The 18,548-nt window shown below is 31.6% G+C and overlaps 2 protein-coding genes and 1 long non-coding RNA gene across 7 annotated transcripts; 2 read left to right on the top strand and 1 right to left on the bottom strand.

Moving 5' to 3' along the window:
- Positions 1-208: 208 nt before the first annotated feature.
- Positions 209-5,591, bottom strand: LOC123905828 (3-oxo-5-alpha-steroid 4-dehydrogenase 2-like). Its single transcript, XM_045955578.1, has 2 exons — positions 5,228-5,591; positions 209-746 (listed from the first exon to the last, which is right to left on the bottom strand). The coding sequence occupies exons 1-2, from the start codon at positions 5,570-5,572 to the stop codon at positions 276-278; spliced, it is 816 nt and encodes a 271-aa protein (XP_045811534.1). The 5' UTR covers positions 5,573-5,591; the 3' UTR covers positions 209-275.
- A 1,504-nt stretch (positions 5,592-7,095) lies between these two features.
- Positions 7,096-14,360, top strand: LOC123905827 (lysine-specific demethylase JMJ706-like). Of its 5 annotated transcripts, none has more exons than XM_045955573.1 (9): positions 7,096-7,518; positions 7,898-7,955; positions 8,042-8,178; positions 8,744-8,837; positions 8,980-9,041; positions 9,214-9,277; positions 9,921-10,026; positions 10,645-13,488; positions 14,056-14,360. In XM_045955573.1, the coding sequence occupies exons 1-6, from the start codon at positions 7,480-7,482 to the stop codon at positions 9,226-9,228; spliced, it is 405 nt and encodes a 134-aa protein (XP_045811529.1). In that variant the 5' UTR covers positions 7,096-7,479; the 3' UTR covers positions 9,229-9,277; positions 9,921-10,026; positions 10,645-13,488; positions 14,056-14,360. The 5 variants fall into 5 exon arrangements, with proteins under 5 accessions (XP_045811529.1, XP_045811530.1, XP_045811531.1 ...); XM_045955574.1 differs by having other exon boundaries at positions 9,921-11,493; positions 12,320-13,488; XM_045955577.1 differs by lacking the exons at positions 8,744-8,837; positions 8,980-9,041; positions 9,214-9,277; positions 9,921-10,026 and having other exon boundaries at positions 7,178-7,518; positions 12,320-12,532; positions 13,227-13,488.
- A 1,883-nt stretch (positions 14,361-16,243) lies between these two features.
- LOC123905826 lies at positions 16,244-16,677 on the top strand. The gene is made up of 2 exons (XR_006808538.1): positions 16,244-16,374; positions 16,491-16,677. It is a non-coding gene; the product is annotated as an uncharacterized LOC123905826 (long non-coding RNA).
- The last annotated feature ends 1,871 nt before the right edge of the window (positions 16,678-18,548 follow it).

The following is an 18,548-nucleotide window of genomic DNA, read 5'->3' as shown; positions in this document are numbered from 1 at the left end:
AACAAAGTTCCTTTCTTCATTGTAATCACTTGACCTATTGAGAGCTAACAAGACCTATCAACCGATCACAGCTAATTCAACATCAAAGTTAACAAATTGTAATGCAACCACTAAACATTTACAAAGCAAGTTAGTAAGTTTAACATTTATTAAATATTTCTTAATTAAATCTTGCAAAATTAAATCACATATTTTATTCCAATAAAAATACAAAGCAACACCTTAAAATGCTACCACCAATCCCCTCCTACATAAGGGATTCATTTTACAATAACTTAGAAGACAAATGGGATTACAGCCTTAACATTTTTGGGAAAATCTTCAAACTTAGAAAGATACCAATTCCTAGTTGCATAACTCCTACCCAACAAGTAGAAAGTAGTGCCTATAGCAAAACATAATGAATACAATGTTTGAGAAATAAAAAATACCCCATAAAAATCAATTATCTCAAAAAGATAGTGAGGACATATCACAATCCCAAATAAGCCACCTTTAGGGATCTTGTATTCCTTTTCACCCTTTACTCTCAATTTGGATAAAAGGTAATGATGGTAGAAGTTGCCGATGATACCTACAAGAAACAACACAATTCCTGGATACAATAGATTGATTGGTGGTTCTTGAAGATCCTTTGTGAGGTGTTGAGCATAGATCATTGTTACAGTTGACATAAAGTAACTTAATGTTATGGGAATTGCAGAATCAAGAACCATAGGACCACTATATTTGTGAATAAATAGAGCCTACAAAATAGAGTAAAAAAACAATATTATTAATTGTGCTGAAAATATTGTAGGTTAAGTATGTTTTTAGTTCTTTATGAAAATTTATTTATTTGTTGTTATGTGAAGTTAACTCAGTTGGTAGGACATTACATTATATATGCAGTGGGGTTGGGGTTTGAACCCCAGTCAATACCACTTATCAATTTTAATGGTGAAATTTCTCGCCACTAGGGTATTTGATAAAAACAAAAAATTATTTATTTGTCTTGTTAGTTTAGTTGGCAGGAATATAGTATTATATATATACGGGGTCGGGGTTCGAACTCTGGTCATCTTACTTATCCACCTTAAGCGTGGAATTTCTAGCCATTAGGCCATTTGATAAAAAAAAATCAGTTACTCCATCTACTCACTATTATAATAAGCAAAAAAAAAAAACCACATTTTAGGTCCATTGAAAAAGTAATGTATTTAGGGCCCGTTTTGATTTGCCTTATTTTTTAGCTTATGAAAATCTCTTATGAAAATAAATAAACCTGTGTGTTAATTCGTAAATTTCCACTGACAAAAGTTGTATCTTTATAAGCTATTTTTTTTTCTCATAAACTATGTTAAAAAACTTATAATAATACATAAAAACTTATTTATTTACATAAGTTTTTTCGCATAAACTTAAAAATAAGTCAATACAAACGGTCCCTTAGTGAGTGAAGGGAGTTATATTTAACTTTTACCTCTTTATTTCTTTTCCTTCTTCAAGGCACTGACTTGTGTGTTAAGGGAACTAGTGAGCATTCAAAGAAGTTTTTTTTTTGGAGACGGATTGGATAGTAGAAAAACGTGCTGGGTTAGTTGGGACCGTATTTGTCAACCAAAGGATAAGGGAGGTTTGGGAATAAAAAATTTGGAGTTTTTAATTCATCACTTTTATGTAAGTGGAAATGGAGGTGTCTGAATGACAATTTAGCTCCATGGAAACAACTTCTGATTTTTAGATATGATTCTTTCGCCGAAATTTTTTTGTATGGGGAAGGGACAGAGGGCCTTAAGAAAGCTTCAATTTGGTGGCGAGATATTTGGAGAATGGGTAATGTGGTGGAAGGTGACTGGTTCGGTGCAAATGTTAGTAGTGTCCTAGGCGACTGAAGATATATTGAGTTTTGGAAAGAAAAATGGTTAGGAACGGAACCGCTACAACTTGTTTCCTTCTCTGTTTGCAAAAACAAGTCAGCCATGCATACGCTTTTATTTCATCCATGGGATTTTGGAATAATAATACTTGGTCATGGGAACTTACGTGGACTGATTCGCTTACGAAAACGAAAACAACATCAGCAAGTAAACTGTTAGAGCATTCACAATGGAGCACTTCAACTTTGAGTACTTAAATGGGTCATACATGGACACATCACTAATTTATTATTTTTTAATAATAGTACCTAATAGGTACTCAACCCCTTCAATGGAGCACTTCTTAAAAAGTTCTAAAATGGGTCCCATCAATAATTTCACATCATTACAATAACATATTATTTAATTATATATTTTATAATATAAATTGATTGAATGAAAAAATTACAAAATTAGTATGTATTATTTTTTTTATAATTCGAAAAATAATTAAAATTCAAAATTTAATTTAAAAAATATTGCCAAATTTTAAGAATTACATAATTAAAAAATAATTTAAAATAGCATTACATAATTTTAAAAACAATTAATTTTGTTGATCATCATGCCCAAAACGTTGCCAAATATGCTCGACAAGATCATATTGAAGTTGAAGATGAGCTCGCCTATCTTGAATTTGTGCTCTTCTTTTAAGGTATGGTGCGAGATTTGGATGAGGACCATTATGTGTGTCACTTGTTGAAATATCATTGTCGGAGGCTGATCATAAGAATAATTAAAATGACCAGCATACGTATGTTGTTCGTCTTCCACAATCATGCTATGCAATATAATGCATGCATATAATATATGTTTAATTGTATCCATATGCCAATTACTCACCGGGCCACATACAATTGCGAATCGAGATTGAAGCACTCCAAATGCACGCTTCACGTCCTTTCTTGCTGCTTCTTGATGTTGGACAAACAATTTTTTTTTATCTCCTTGTGGCATTGGAATTGTCTTGACAAGTGTAGCTCATTGTGGATAAATATCATCGGCTAAATAATACCCCGTATTATATTGAGTTCTATTTACCGAATATTGCACCAACGTCTATATGGTTGACAATAAATTTTTTTAGAGGCATGCCAATTCAAAAATTGTGTTTTTGTGATGTACAAAAAAATTTGTGTTTTTGTACCATTAATTCAAATTGAATATATAAAATAAAGTGGGCCCATAAAAAGAATATTTTAATGAAAAATAAGGTGGGTCCAAGAGGAGAGAGAGGGTTCTTATTTTAGAAATAGTACCTAATAAGTACTCAAATGGATGGTACTCCAATGGTGGTACCTAGTAAGTACCATAAGTACCTAATAAGTACTGTACCATTGGAGATGGTCTTATTACTACTGGTTTTTTCTCAGTGCAATCGGCGTACGTGGTTCTGCAGAGTATGAATCATATGGCTGATATCGATGTTAATACGGCGACAGCTTTGAAGGAGCTTTGGTTGAACGATGTTCCATCAAAAGCAAGTATTTTTGGCTGGAGATTCTTGTTAGATAAACTACCAACTAGAGATAATTTATTTCGCAAAGCCATTATCAATAATATCAACGAGAGGTGCTGTGTATTTTGCTTCATGGAGCAAGAGGATTTAAACCATATTTTCTTTACCTGCCGGGTCACTGTTCAAGTGTGGCAGCATATATTCATGTGGCTGGGCACACGTTTTATACTATCTGATAATGCTTTACAACATTTCATTTTGTTTGGAGACATAGCAAAAGGCAAAAATAGCAAGCGTTTTTGACACATTATTTGGTTGGCGACAACGTGGTGGCGTATGCGAAATAATATTTTGTTTCGAGGAGCTTGTGTTAATATAGCTTCCTTAGTTGACCAAATTACTTATATTTCGTGGTTTTGGTTCATAGGCCGATTAGGAAGTAATGTCAGTTTAGCTTTCTCTGATTGGTGTAACAATCTTTTAGCTTGCTTTCAATCTCTCTAAAGTGGTTGTCTTTGAATCGTAAGGATTGAGTACCCCTTCTACTTCTTATAATTCATTTTTTCCTGATAAAAAAAATTTTACTATTAGTTTACCCATAATTAAAATTAAACATTTTTGTTTATTTTTACCGGCTGAATGGACCATCTAATCTAATTTAGGGTCAATTATAACATCAAACAGTATCAATTTTTCCAGATAGCAATCATGGAAAACGAACTGACAACCGTATTCCTCCCTACTACTTCACCAATTAACTATAGGTAAATTAAACATTTAAATTAATAATAAAGTTCCATTATTATGATAGTTTTTTTTTTCGATAAACCCATTATTATGATAGTGATAGTAATATTTTAACGTGTCTTCAATGCGAGGTCACCAAAAATTTCGTGTCACAATTACCAGGTGTACTTTTTTTTTTTTTGGGTAGAATGCAGGTGTACTTCTATTAGACTAGCTAGTGTCACTAAAATTAAAGCTAATAATGCATAAAATAAAGGTGAACATGCATTTTATATATATAATATATATATATATATATATATATATATATATATATAAAATATATACAAAATATAAATTTAATATAAAGGTGACTATATATATATATATATATATATATATATATATATATATATATAGGTGCATTATTGAAATGAATAATTTTAATAGGACTATAAATAGTTTTTTATTTTTAAAAATTTAAAATCAATAAAATCTATTTGCAAAATCATTAGAATTATCCACTTCATAATATATTCGTATATATTCAAATAAGATGCGTATAGAAAAAAAATGTTGGAATGAATGTTGGAATTGCACGGGTACTAACAATTAGGGATGTATGTAAGTCAGTTTGAGTTTAATTTGATCATATTATTTAATTGTATATTTGGTCATTTATGTTTATTGTATATTTAATCCCCTACGTTTAAAAAGTTTTAAGTTGATACTTTTAGTCAAAGTTTTGTTTAAATCATCTACGTAACTAATAGATTTGTATATGCGAACAACTTAGGAGGATATTATGTAAAAGTTCTAGAAGAAGTTAACTCAAAATTTAAGAAAAAGTTAGAATAAATAAACTCAAAATTTAACAAAAATGATGAATATATGTTGACATCAATAATATAAGGATCAACTTAAAACATTTTAAACGTAACGAATCAAATTAAAACTTAAAATAAATATAAGTCATATTTAAACCACTAAACTAAATTTATATTTTGTATATATTTTATAGAAATGAAAGATGTATTGAGTCCAAAACTAAATATATATGTTTAATGTGTATATTTTATAGAAATTATAGTCCAAAACTAAATCTATATGCTCAATGTGACCATAGTTAAGTAAGAAGTATTACCTCAAAAACCCTCTTGAAGTAATGAAGTGTCAAAGCACCATGAAGGATAGTAGATCTAAAACTTTCATTAGGAAAGATCCAAAACGACACCGCACCAGCTAGAAAAGCAGGAGTATAGAGTAACAACATACCAACCTTACCTGACAACTTGATTTGGTTTCTACTATTGGTGGGATTGTTAGAATTATTATTTGCATTCCAGAATTTGGAATAATTCAAATGCTTACCTCTAAGTTCAGAAATACCATAATTTGTAATTACCACAAAGCTTATAATAGACATAGATGTGACAAATATAGAAGATGGTGGTGGGTACATGAAATTTAAAAACATAGACATGGCCATGGTTTTTTCTTTTGCTATTATCTAGTTATTTTCCTTGTTTTGATATGTTTGAGAGATCTGAATAAATAGTAGTAGGTAAAGCCATGATATATAATAATAATAATAATAATAATAATAATAATAATAATAATAATAATAATAATAATAATAATAATAATAATAATATGATAAAATAATTTTTTTTGACAATAATATAATAATTGAATATGAACATGTTTAAATTAACTTATTTTTTAAGATATAAAAAATAGTTTATGAAATAAATAAATTTTTATTTTAATTCATAAATTTCAGCTAGTAAAAATTATATTTGTATAAGTTTTTATTTCATAAAATATCTTAACAAATTTATAAATAATATATAAAAACTTATTTATTTCTTTAAAAAAAAACTCAAAAATAAGTCCAAACGGTCCGTATATAAAATAATTGAAACGTGATCTTCATGATAATTCTAAAGATAAGGGGGCAAGGACACAGATAAATGACACACCAAAGCTTTATCCGCAGCCCAAAAAAAAAATCTCAACCTCAGATCTAATTGGTAAAAAATAGTGAATATTTGATAAGATAGCTTGTAATTATAACGAATGTGCTTATAGCGAATAGTTTATAAACTAACTTACAACGAATAAACTAATTGATTGAATTTTTAGTGATTGATAAAATTAACGGTTGAATTAACTTATAAGTATGAAATGACATAAAAAAATTATGCTTAATTAATATTAACTTTTTTAAGTAAGATATGGTGATGGTGGTTCTGCAAGTGCACAAAATCGCAACCAAGTAATAAAGTGATAAATTATCGTTCTCCACAGTGATTGTGCCAAAATTACTAGTTTTGCTTAGGAATTAGGATAGTTGTGCTGATAAATGGAACATAGCCCAAGAGTATAATGGATCCTCTCAAATTTTATTTTTATCAATTTTTATCAATTTTTATATCTCAACCATCAATCAACTTTTTCTTCATTTTTCTAAATTTAAATATTATCTTATATTTACAATCCAATGGTCTATTATCAACATTATTTCCTCAATTTATTTTTCAACTTGAGAGAATCATTTCTCGCCCAAGAGAGCCACATATGCGTGCATGAATCAGAATATAGTGAGGGAAATTCTAATATGGGCACAAACCCAAATAATTTTATCTTAGGCACACTCACAATAAAGGTAAAAAATTAAAAAGAAAATGATTTAGGTGATGTTGATTGATATGACTATTTTATTTTTCTTTTAATCTTATCTTATTATACTAAAAGCAAGGCTGTTTTGGAAGCCCTAATTCTTTGGTGATTTGAAACCCTAATCTTTAACCAATTGGCATTTGACATCTTTGTCTATCATTCAATACAATCTTGACACACCTAGGTTTCCATTGATTCTAGGTTTACATGTTTACATGGCTTACTAGAAGGTTTGATGTCTATGATACTGATAAAGTGACAAATGGTAAACTAGAAACATGCATTGGAGCCCACAAGGATATATATTTCTTTTTTCTCAATTTTTTTTTCATTTGAGAAGTTTCTTTCTCTCTCTTCTCTCTTTCTCATACACACACTCTCTCTCTCTCTCTCTCTCTCTCTCTCTATCTCTCTCTCTCTCTCTCTCTCTCTCTCTCTCTCTCTCTCTCTCTCTCTCTCTCTCTCTCTTTCTCATCATCTAATGTTGTTCATGATGAACAACAAGAACACCATGCATGTTCATCCCCATCCCCAGATTCCGGCGAGCAACCACCGTCGCCGGAAAGTCCGATCACTTCCATCTCTTTTTTCCCTCAACCGTTCTTAATATCTCTCTGCCCTCACCATCTCGTCCTTCACCGCCGCATCCACCACAACCTCCACCACCACCTACAAATCAATCTCTGAATCAGAACGTCCTATCCGCTTCCGGTGATGCCGCCGTCATCAGAATCACGTTATTCTTCCTCTCAGGTAGGCCGAAAATCATCCATAACCCCCAAATTTCAATTCCTCAAATTTTGATCTTGTATGTTTGAAATACTCCATGAAATTGGATCTTTGGATGTCAATAAACTCAGGTGACTAGAAAAATCTCTTCTCTCTTTCAAACTGTTTTCGTTTTTTATTTATTTTAATTTTTGCAGAAAGCATTCCAATGACAAAATTGAATTTTTATCAATTGGTTTATGCTTAATCAAACCCCAGATGAATTTTGTGTTATTTTGTGCAAAACAAAGTTAAGTTTTGATTTTTAATGATTTATGTTTTGTGGGGTTTGTTTGTTTGTGTTTGACACAGGTAGTTGAATTCATTCTTTGACACTTATCTTTTAATTGTTAATGTTCACCAGGAGCCTGGAAATTTTGTTATTACTTTCCCCAGATCTTACCATGGTGGTTTCAATCTTGGTATGAGATTACATTCTGTCTCCATCCAACAATTACCAGCTTAAATACAATCTAAAGTATGTCATCTGTATTCTTTGTGTTTTCAGGTCTGAATTGTGTAGAGGCAGTCAATTTTGCTCTAGCTGACTGGCTACCACACGGTTCATTTGGAGTTGATCTCTATAAGCAGTTTCACAAAACAGTTGTCTTGTCTCATGAGGAGCTTCTTTGTGTAGTAGCCCAGGTTTGCACTTGATTTGAGTGTGTTGCATTTGTTGAAATAATAATATCTTGATGAAATTTAAAAAACTTAGATGGTCTGTAGTATGTATGTATTCATTATGATCACTAAAATGCGATCTTGCTATCGTTCTCTTTCTTTTGTCCAGCATTTTGTGTAGTTTTTATTTTCACCATTTCCTTCTACAGTGCAGAAAACCTGGTACCATTTTTATGATTTATAATTATAATGAAATCATACTAGCAAACTAGACTAATGTTTTGCTATTCTATTTCTGTTGATTTAGGTTAGATTTAACAAGAAAGTAGGTTTGATGATTCAAGGTTATTATGTTTTTGAGTTTGATAAAATAGTTTATCTGCAAAATTGCACCCAATCCATTATCCAAGGTAGATTTTGGTGGTTTTGATTTTGAGGTTGGATTGTTTGTGTTGTGTGTCATGTTAGTAATTTTGTGTGTTGATATTGTATTATTAAAGTTGAAAATTTTGTGTTATTCCCCATTTGCAATTGTTTGCAATTGCAAAATTTTCGATTTTCAGTAACTGTGTTTTGTGTAATGGTACAGAACAAACGTGAACCAAATGACTTGTGGCAGGAACCTTTGGTCCCTGCTTCTTCTTGGACACCATGTTCTGATCAGCAAAGTTGGGAACCTAATGGTATGTGTGTCTGAACTTTGAAATTTGACGATTATTATCATGATTCATTTCTGTGCATAACTACAATTACAAATAAAGAAAGGCTTATTGGTCCATTATGAGTACTCACAGTTTGCTTTCTTCTATTGCACTACTTCAATAGAGGGAAGTAATGGATACATTTTGGTTACTGCAAATGGTGGGATCAACCAACAACGGGTAGTTGTAAGTGTTCTTTGTCTGACTGATATTTTTTACGATGACAGTTTAGAATTATTTAGGATTAATTTATTTGAAAGGGAAAAAACATAACAAGTTCTGTCTTGAATGATTTTAGTGTCATTTGTGCTGATTATGAGTTGCAACAGGTTTGTAATGCTATCGTTGTTGCTTGCAGGTAGTACTAAGTTGAAAGTTAAAACTAATCTTTAAGAATATGTCATGGCAGCCATGGTTCTCAAGTAAGGATTCATCTCTTCTCCACTTTTGTCTATCACTTCCTTTCTTACTATCTCAATTTTCATCAACAGTTTTCTTTTCTTCTATCCTATAACTCGTATTAAACTAAGAGCATCCACAATGGAGCACTCCATTTTTAAGTACTTAAATGGTCCCACATAGACACATCATCAATTTATTATTTTTTTAATAATAGTACCTAATAGGTACTCAACCCCTCCAATGGAGCATTTCTTAAAAAGTTCTAAAATTGGTCCATCAATAACTCCACATCATTAAAATTTGAAATTTAATTTAAAATAATATTGTCAAATTAAATTTGTTTGAATATATTAAATAAAGTGGGTCCCATAAAAAGAAGAGAGAGAGAGAGTTCTTATATTAGAAATGGTACCTATTAGGTACTAAAATGTGTTGTGCTCCAATGGTAGTACCTAATAAGTACCATGAGTATCTAATAGGTACTACACCATTGGAGATGGTCTAATGGTATGAGTGGTGTGGTTTATGAGAGTTAAGAAATTTTAGTTTCATAGAAGCCTTTAAGTAGTCTTTTCTATTATCCAGTTGCTTTCTATTTCTTGGGCTCAAAGTTTTCTTTTGCAACCTCATAGTGTGTTGTAGCTAACCATCTATTTTATGCAGATAACAGGTTTACTTCTAAGTAATTTGCTAGATGTGGTTGAGGAGGTTCAGTTAGCTCGGGTAGAGATTAGAAATTTTGTCCAGGCTAAGTTCAATTCTCATTCAGGTAGGCAAATTTCCTCTCTACTCTAAATGATATACCATGTGCCAATGTCTTAAAAATCAGATGGGGGCAGTCATTGAATCGGTGAAAGATCTATTCTCAACTACATGTAAACGTTTCCGTAGGATTTAGCTGTTGAATCGAGATTTAGGCTTATTGTGTTACGTTCAGTATCTGAGAATTTGATTGAATGCATGATTTTAGTAGGTTTTGGCTTAAAGAGTGTGGAGATTTTTTGTTATTTAATTATCTATTATATTTAGGATTAGGATTTGGATGTGATAACTATTAGTTCTAAAATGACAGTGTATTAAGCATTTTTAAGTAGAATGACAATTTCAACTTGATATGCATTATTTTGTGTATTTTATATTTGTTGTTAGTTCTTTACTTAAGATGAGTACTTTTTTGTAATTTTGAAAATATTGACATGATTCTGGAACTTGGATAGAAATGCCAACAAGTTCTTCATATTAAGCAATCAAGCAGTGATGTCCGCAAACTGGCGTGATCATCCCTTTTTAATTATTTTGAGTGGTGTCAGTATATTAGTAAATTTAAGAAAGTGCAATTTATAGTTAATCTCATTGAAAATTTAATATTCCTTGAAAATATTTGCAGTCCTGTCAAACTTCCGATCTCACCGCAGCACGTGCCGTCACTCCTCTCTCCATTAACCAACGCAGGAGAAGGAAGAAGAAATTCTAGGGTTAGTAGTACAACAAAATCAAACCTTCATTCCTCTTACAATTTGCTTTTCTAGTTTAATCTATACATTTATTTCAAATTCAACTGATTCTTTCTCATTTTCTACATACATCCTCTTAAATCTCCATCTCCATTTTTTAATTTGTTTTTCAAATTTGTTCTTTAACCATTCCTCAGTTAAAAACACTACCCTAAGATTTTGGTGGTTTTGTTTAATGACTTTTATTTAGGTTTTCAATTTTCTGTTTTGAATTTATTTGTAAGATTTGGTGAATCTCATTTATATTTTTCCTCTCAAATGTATTCTCATTTTATTCTCACCATTTGGTTGCATGCTATATTTGAATATGATTAGCACAGTTTCAGCAAGAGGAAGGGGAAGCTATGCCAGAAAAACTCTCACACATGTCTTGATCCATATGCTAGCAGAGTTAGTTGACCTCTTCTTTTTATCTTTTCTTTGAGACTTTCCCTATTGTGGGTTTAAGCGTAGTGAGAGATAGAGAAAGACAATTGTGTGTGAAATGAGAAAAATTCAATCTTTTGTTTGTTTCTTCAATATTTTAGCAATTGAAATTTGGTGATAATGGATTCTCTTGAATATTATAGTTTCTTTGTAAGATTTAGCTTCAGAAGCATATAAAAATATGTTTTTTTTTTCTTCTTCTGATTGATTAAAAATTAGATTTTTTTGGGGACAATTTGTGACTTTGATATAGGGAAGAGGCAGTTGTGGAGTGGAGTATTTCAGAAATCAGACAGGTAATCTGATCTGTTTGCTTCTATGTGTGTGTGTGTTATATGTTAAATGCAGAGTGACTCATCAATATAAGTGAACATTCTATGATTTACTTACAAATTTTATGTGCTATTTGTATTCGTGAAATTCCATGTTTCTGTACTATCAGATGCTATTTTGCTAATACTACTGCATTAATTTTTTATGTGAACTACAGAACAGATTATGAACTTGTGCTTTGTTTGTCAAGATTATTTAAACAATCTTATGTGAAAACTTTTGTGATAGATTCATGGATGGATGGGTTGTTGGTTTTGATAAGTTGTTTGTACTTATAGCAAGTTAAAGTGTTGGAGTCCTGTTGTATAATCAATATATTATTAACTCACGTGACATATAGATATGCAATTTTGGAAATATTGATTAAAAGTCTTGTGTCCCTCTGTTGAATTTTCTGTTTCACAGATGAACTTTATATAAAATTTGGAACTCATGTTGGTGAATCATAATTGCTACTTTTTAGGGGAGGAGGGATAGGTATGCATGGTTACTACTATTTTATAGGGATGACTACATCATCATTGCTACTTTTTAGGAAGTCTTGAGCATCTAATCCTATATTTTTGAATAACTCCTTCATTAATCCACACATATTTTCTCATTGATCAAATACACCACTCTTCTAATTTTCTTTTCTATTCATCTCCTCTTAAATAAATAAAGGGTTAGAAGAAGATAGTTTTGACATGTTGAGTGTTGAAGTAATTGACTTTTTCTTCACGGAAAATTGATCGGTATTTGATTATATTTTATCTTCTTATGGTTTTTTTTTTTGCACTTGAATTGCAGAGTATTATAGTATGGGGAAATATTGGTGGTGCTGGATATAGGTTAAGGAAAAACAGAAAAGGAAAAACAGCCTGGATATTGGTGGTGCTGAATTAATTATATTTGTTATACCGTGGAAGATGATGAGAAGGGCAAGGAACCAGAAAAGGAAAAACAGCTTGGATGAGGATGAGAATATTTCTCACTGAGTCAACCACCGACAGGAACTACATGGTAAATCTTTGTTGATCCACTCTCTTTTGTTTCCTGATAATGTGAAGAAAAGAAGAAAAAAAAACAGGAACTTTCTATGCAAAATCAGGTTCTCCTTCTCTTTTTTTACTTATCTATTTTACTTTAAGTAAAGCTTATGTGTGAATCGTGTGATAGAGTGATGAACTCATGAACCAATGTTTTAAGTGGCCAAGGTTAATAGCTAAAAATAGATTTCATATCAACATGTGTTCAAATTTGAATCGTGTTATTGTTGTTTGTTGGTGCTCTTCTGTAATGTAATCTAATGATTAGTCATTAGTTTATCATTTTACAATTATTATTACTTTTTTTGTGTAGAAGATGTGACTGGTTTCCCTATTATCACTTCAATTAATTATCTGCACTCTTGCAGTTACAAGACAGATTGAATGGGTTAAACTAAGGATGACCAAGCCAAAAAGCCGAAGCGTTAACTGCTTTATAATGAATTTGTGTAGTAACTGTAGTTGAAGTTACAGTTACTGTGCTCTTTCTTTAGATTGTAGTCTTTTATCTTGATTACATCTCATGTAGCAATTTGCAGGGGATCATCTACTTTATATTTATTTATGTGTACATACATGTCTATGTTTCACTTTGACTAGGATGTTGTAACTTGAACTTTTATTGCCTATCATCTTTGCTTGATCAATTTTCATGATCTAATATGCAGGTTATATCTCATGTCAAAATTTCATTTGAAATGTGAGTGTTCCAGTGAAGGTAGTGTTGTGGACTGCGATATCTTATATAATACTAGGCAAAGTTTCAAATGGTGTTCCTAGAAGGTTGTTTTGTCTGCTTCCTTAGAATTATTTTGATAGCATGATGAACATCATTCACTTTAGATTCCAAGTCCAATTTTTCAGAGCTTGTAAGAACATTGAATGAGGAAGCACTGGATTGAGTAACAGTGCTACCCAATGCACAAGCAGGTGAGACTAGATCCATACTACTTTTGCCCACTGACATTTCACTACAACGATTTTCTATGATGTTTGGTTTATGTTGTCCGACATAATATCTCCATAGCTTAAGTGGTGGGGATTGAAACATAAATGAAAAACTTCTATATATACCATGCATGTTCTCATTTAAACTAATGAGGTGAAACGTATAAGCAATACTAATGAGGTGAATTTTTTGTCACATAGCAGCAACGTGGTTCTATTTGTAACATTGGGACATCATAATTGTCTTGGCAAAATTAGCAGTTTTATTGTGTGAATTATATTATTTTTTCTGACTTATATTGAAATTTATTTTTTAGGAATTAAGATTATTTTTTCTACTCGATTGCTTGCTTTTCAGATGTTAGTTATTCTTGATTTGATTATCCATTTGATTTTCTCCATGACTATGGATAAACTATGTTCAATATAGCTATGTTTACATTGTTGCACTTGGTTGTGGAATTGAAACCAATGACAAATCATGCTGGTAACATTCAATATAGTTATCTTTTTTATCTCAGATATGATGAATTTCCAAATTTTATGCAGGGAACTTTAGATTGTAGGATATGATAGAAGATTATCAATTTGGTTTGGGGCCTTAGATCTATATGCGCCATGATTGCCTAAAGAGGGACCTGGAGTTTGAAGTTATCAACCAAATTAATGGAAAAAAGGAGCTGTGATTGTTTTTGAATTATTGTTTAGAGGAAGAGAGAAATAGATTGAGTCTATGTATTGATGTTTTTCTTTAAACTATATCCTAATGTACTCTTGCATCCTTATTGTGCATTGAAACTTTTTTTTCTTCATATTGTCATGATAATGATAATTTATGTGGTTGTTTTTGTAAATTGAAATTGACTTCATATGATATAATGAGATTGGCCTAGAAAAGTCTTATACATTGAAGGTTGATGAGAGGAAAGGAAGGTAGAAATAATTCTCATATGTTGAAGAATACAGGAAGGAGGAATTCAATTTTGGAACTTGCTATCATGTCCTTCACAAAATTCTTCTATCATCACTAAAATTTCTCCTACCTATATTTTGAATAGCACTCCTATGTCACATAGCACTTCTATCTATTCTCAAATAGTAGTAATCTTTTTCTATAAATGTCATGGGTCATGAAATTTCCATTATTTCACTTGAAGTGTGCATATGGTCTGCATTTATGTTTGCAATGATCAATTATGTTTAACCCACTTAATTAAGATTAAATTATATGATGCCTTTAATTTAAAACATCCTATATCTGCAATGATATATTATGCTTAACCCACTTAATTGACAGCATCCATGATTGAAATAAATTTGGTGTTCCGCCAAATGAACCAATTTGATTAATTTTTGTATGCTTATGACTAACTTCATTTGGCTTATACCATCCATGATTGACAACAACCATGATTGTTATGTATATGACGTTCTTCCAAACCCGTGCATCGCACGGGGCGGTTACTAGTTTTACAAATATATGTGTGTGTGCCTAAGTTTGTGTCTAAATTCCTTGTGCCTATACAAGAATACCTCATATAGTGATATGATCTCAATGATTGACAAGGCTGGCCTCTCTGAAATGGACAGCCTTGGTAGTATTACACACCTGGTCAAACAAGCATGTGGATGAGACTATTTACTCTAGAATTGACAGAGTCTTTGAGAATGTTGACTGGTTCCAACTGAACCTTGATGCCACCTTGACTAACCTGGACCCTAGTATCTCAGATCATGTTTTATTATGTCTTAAAGGACGTGATAAAGCTAACACACCAACTCATAAATCCAACTTCAAATTTCTTAATGGTGTGACTAATATGGCTGAATTTTTTGATTGTGTATCCGAATCCTGGAACACACCTTTAGCTGGTAGGCCCATGTTTGTTTTGTGGAGGAAGCTTCTTAGGCTACAACCTGTGATGAGAAAGCTGGGAAGACCTATCACAGGTATAAACATCACTCTTGATAAAGTTAGAGAAAACCTGAGACAGGCTCATAGTAGGCTACTGCAAGATAGAATGAACCCCCAATACATCATGGAGGTTTAAAAGTGTGGATTTAGTTCAACTTTTGTGTTCTTCTTGGCAAGGTGAATCCACTTATTGGAAGCTAAGTCACGGCCAATAACAGTACAACGTGGACAAAACGCATGAACACATTCATACACTACTTCCAAATTAAAAGTGTAACTCGATACACCAAAATAGTCTCATATTGCTTGGTAGTCGAGGTTAAGGAGTGTTTATATACAACACTCACACACCGATGCGCATTTTCTATAAATGACAAAACCGTGACGGATTAACCCCAAAACAGGCAATCTCTCGGAGATATGGACTCGAGGTCAGATCGGATCAATATCCCCTCCCTCTCAACCATAATTTCATCAACCATTTTATGAGAGAGATCAACATCGACCAAATGCCCTTTTTTGGTAGACTCATCAAGCAAGAGTGGAGTTCCAATAATACTTGCAATTTCAAATAGAGTACGGTGTCACCAATACCCTTGCGACAATGTTGCCTTATTCTAGCAAATAATTTTTCCTTTACTATCATGAAAAGTTAATTAAAAAACAATGAATTCTAGTCGACCTCCTTTTAAGTACTAAAGGGACAAAGACAACACACCAATATAGTTAAGAGACATTTAAAAATTATTAATTTTATTTTACGAAGGCTTTTTAGAACTTCATAAGTTCTAAACATTATTTAATTATTTTTTAAGACAGCATGAACTTTATAAACTATAAATAAATAAATTCATATTATATTTAGTACACGCAAAGTGGTAGCAAAATGGCTGAAATTCTAAAATTCGTTTATGCTATGATTCTATTTCTTTTCGTAATGAAAGTTGGTGGTGGTAAGATAATCATTCATTTTTTTCAAATTTCCTTCTTTATTAGTTTATATTGCATATACACAATTTGTTATGATTTTAATTAAATTATTTTATTACTTGTTACTTGTTTATTACAGCAAATAATAATCAATGTCAAACCGATGCCGATTGTCCACCTCATACGTGCTCTCATTTTCTTATGAAGTGCATTGATCACAAATGCACATTTATAGAAAACATTCCAAGAGAGTACAAAAATGCTCTATGAATAAGAATGAGTTCTTGTTTTATTAGAAAAATAAATGAGCAATATATGTTATTCTGTTTATTTTATGTTTCAATTTGATCCCCTACGTTTAAAAAGTATCAATTTGGTCCTTTACGTTTATTTTAGGTTTCAAGTTAGTCATTTCCATTAGTTTTGTCACTAACATCGTTTGAACAGTACACGTGTCAGCATGTACAAGTGCCACGTGTCTGTCCACATATGCAAATTGACTGCCACATGTGACAAAATTGACGGAAAGGACTAACTTGAAACCTAAAATAAACGTAACAGACCAAATTAATAATTTTTAAACGTAAGGGACCAAATTGAAACCTAAAATAAACGTAAATGATCAAATATGTAGTTAAACCTATTTTGAAATACCATAACCTATCACTTAATTAATGTGTTGGCATCCAATAATTGTAATTTTTTTCTTTTCCAAATTTCATAGACGTTGCAGTTATAATTTTGTTTTCATACTTTGTGACGATGTTAAAGTAGAAAATAGCGGTATTTAATTTTCTTTTTCTATCTTAATTTTGGAGGTAGCACACTAGCTTCCAATTTAAACATATTTGTTGAACATATGCGAAACAAACCCAAGTGTGTGAAGATAACAACAACATGGAGATTTATCACTTTGCATCCAAACTATAAATAACGGGTCTTTCCCCCAAGTATGAAATATTAAGTTTGATTTAATCGTGAGAGTACATTAAACATAAGGACATATATCTTAAAATGTTTATGTCAAAATTTATTGTGAAATGGGATAACAATAAAACATATGTAAGTAGACTGATGACAATATATTACGGGTCATAAATATATGATATCAAGTCTTCATATATGTATAAATATATTATTAGGAGTAATATTTATGTTGAATTGACCCCGCGAAAATATACATTATCTGTTTTGTAAGTATCATATGTTATTCTTATAGTGATAGTGGTGTATACCACCCTTCGGCATGAGTTATTATGCATAAGGAATAAACTTATGCATGGCGTGCATAAACAAATCTCCCCCATCAAATTGAATCTAACGAATCTCCAAACGTACTATTTCCCACCTCAAATCAACAATAGCAACCTCTGAACGTCATCAGATTATTTCATAGTTAGTTTTAAACTAAAATATGACAGAATAAAATAGGCTTAAATGCAGTTTTACCCCCCCTGTTTTGAAAAATGCGGAATTTTACCCCCCCTTATTTTATAATTTGTTGGATTTTGCCCCCCACCAAAATTCTGCACAAAATCTGTGTTTGAGCCTCAAGTTCAAAGCTTCGCACAGAACTCAATTTGGATCAATAATTCACAAAACTGATACCGAAACGACCGTAATCGAGTTAGCTTTCCACATAATCAAACCCCACTAAATTTGGAGTTATAGAGAGATTAATTACCATTTTAGTGAAGGTCTGTTCAATTACTAATTCTGCAGAAATCTACTTGTGACCTTCAAATTCAACATCGTCTACCGAACGCATTGTAACTCCAAATTCGACGAAATTGAAATGTCAACAAGGGTAATTTCGTTAGCTTTCCATACATGTAAATAGTATTAAAAAATGAGCTACAGGGTGAGAGGCAAAATACTTTATTTTGAATTTCAAATTTTAGATTTCTCAAATCTCTTTTTTCTCATTCTATTGTAAAATATTGATTTCTTTATTGTAAAATCTTCTTCTTTGTGAAGGAAAATTGATACGATAAAAGCAGCGGAATTTTAAAATTTTCCTTTTGTGATCCTTACGAATGGTCATGAATTGTGTTTAGAGTTTTACCTTTTGGTTCGAAAACTCCCTTTAAATCACGAACGGCTATCGAACACTTCGAATCACGAACAAGGTCATGAACAAGAACCTCGAACCGTCACGAACAAGGTCACCACCAAGTCACCAACGAATTTGATCACA

This window comes from Trifolium pratense, linkage group LG2 (assembly GCF_020283565.1).
Source record: "Trifolium pratense cultivar HEN17-A07 linkage group LG2, ARS_RC_1.1, whole genome shotgun sequence".
NCBI classification, from domain to species: domain Eukaryota; kingdom Viridiplantae; phylum Streptophyta; class Magnoliopsida; order Fabales; family Fabaceae; genus Trifolium; species Trifolium pratense.
Note: the sequence above shows the minus strand (reverse complement) of the source record. Positions and strands in the feature narration are given on the sequence as shown.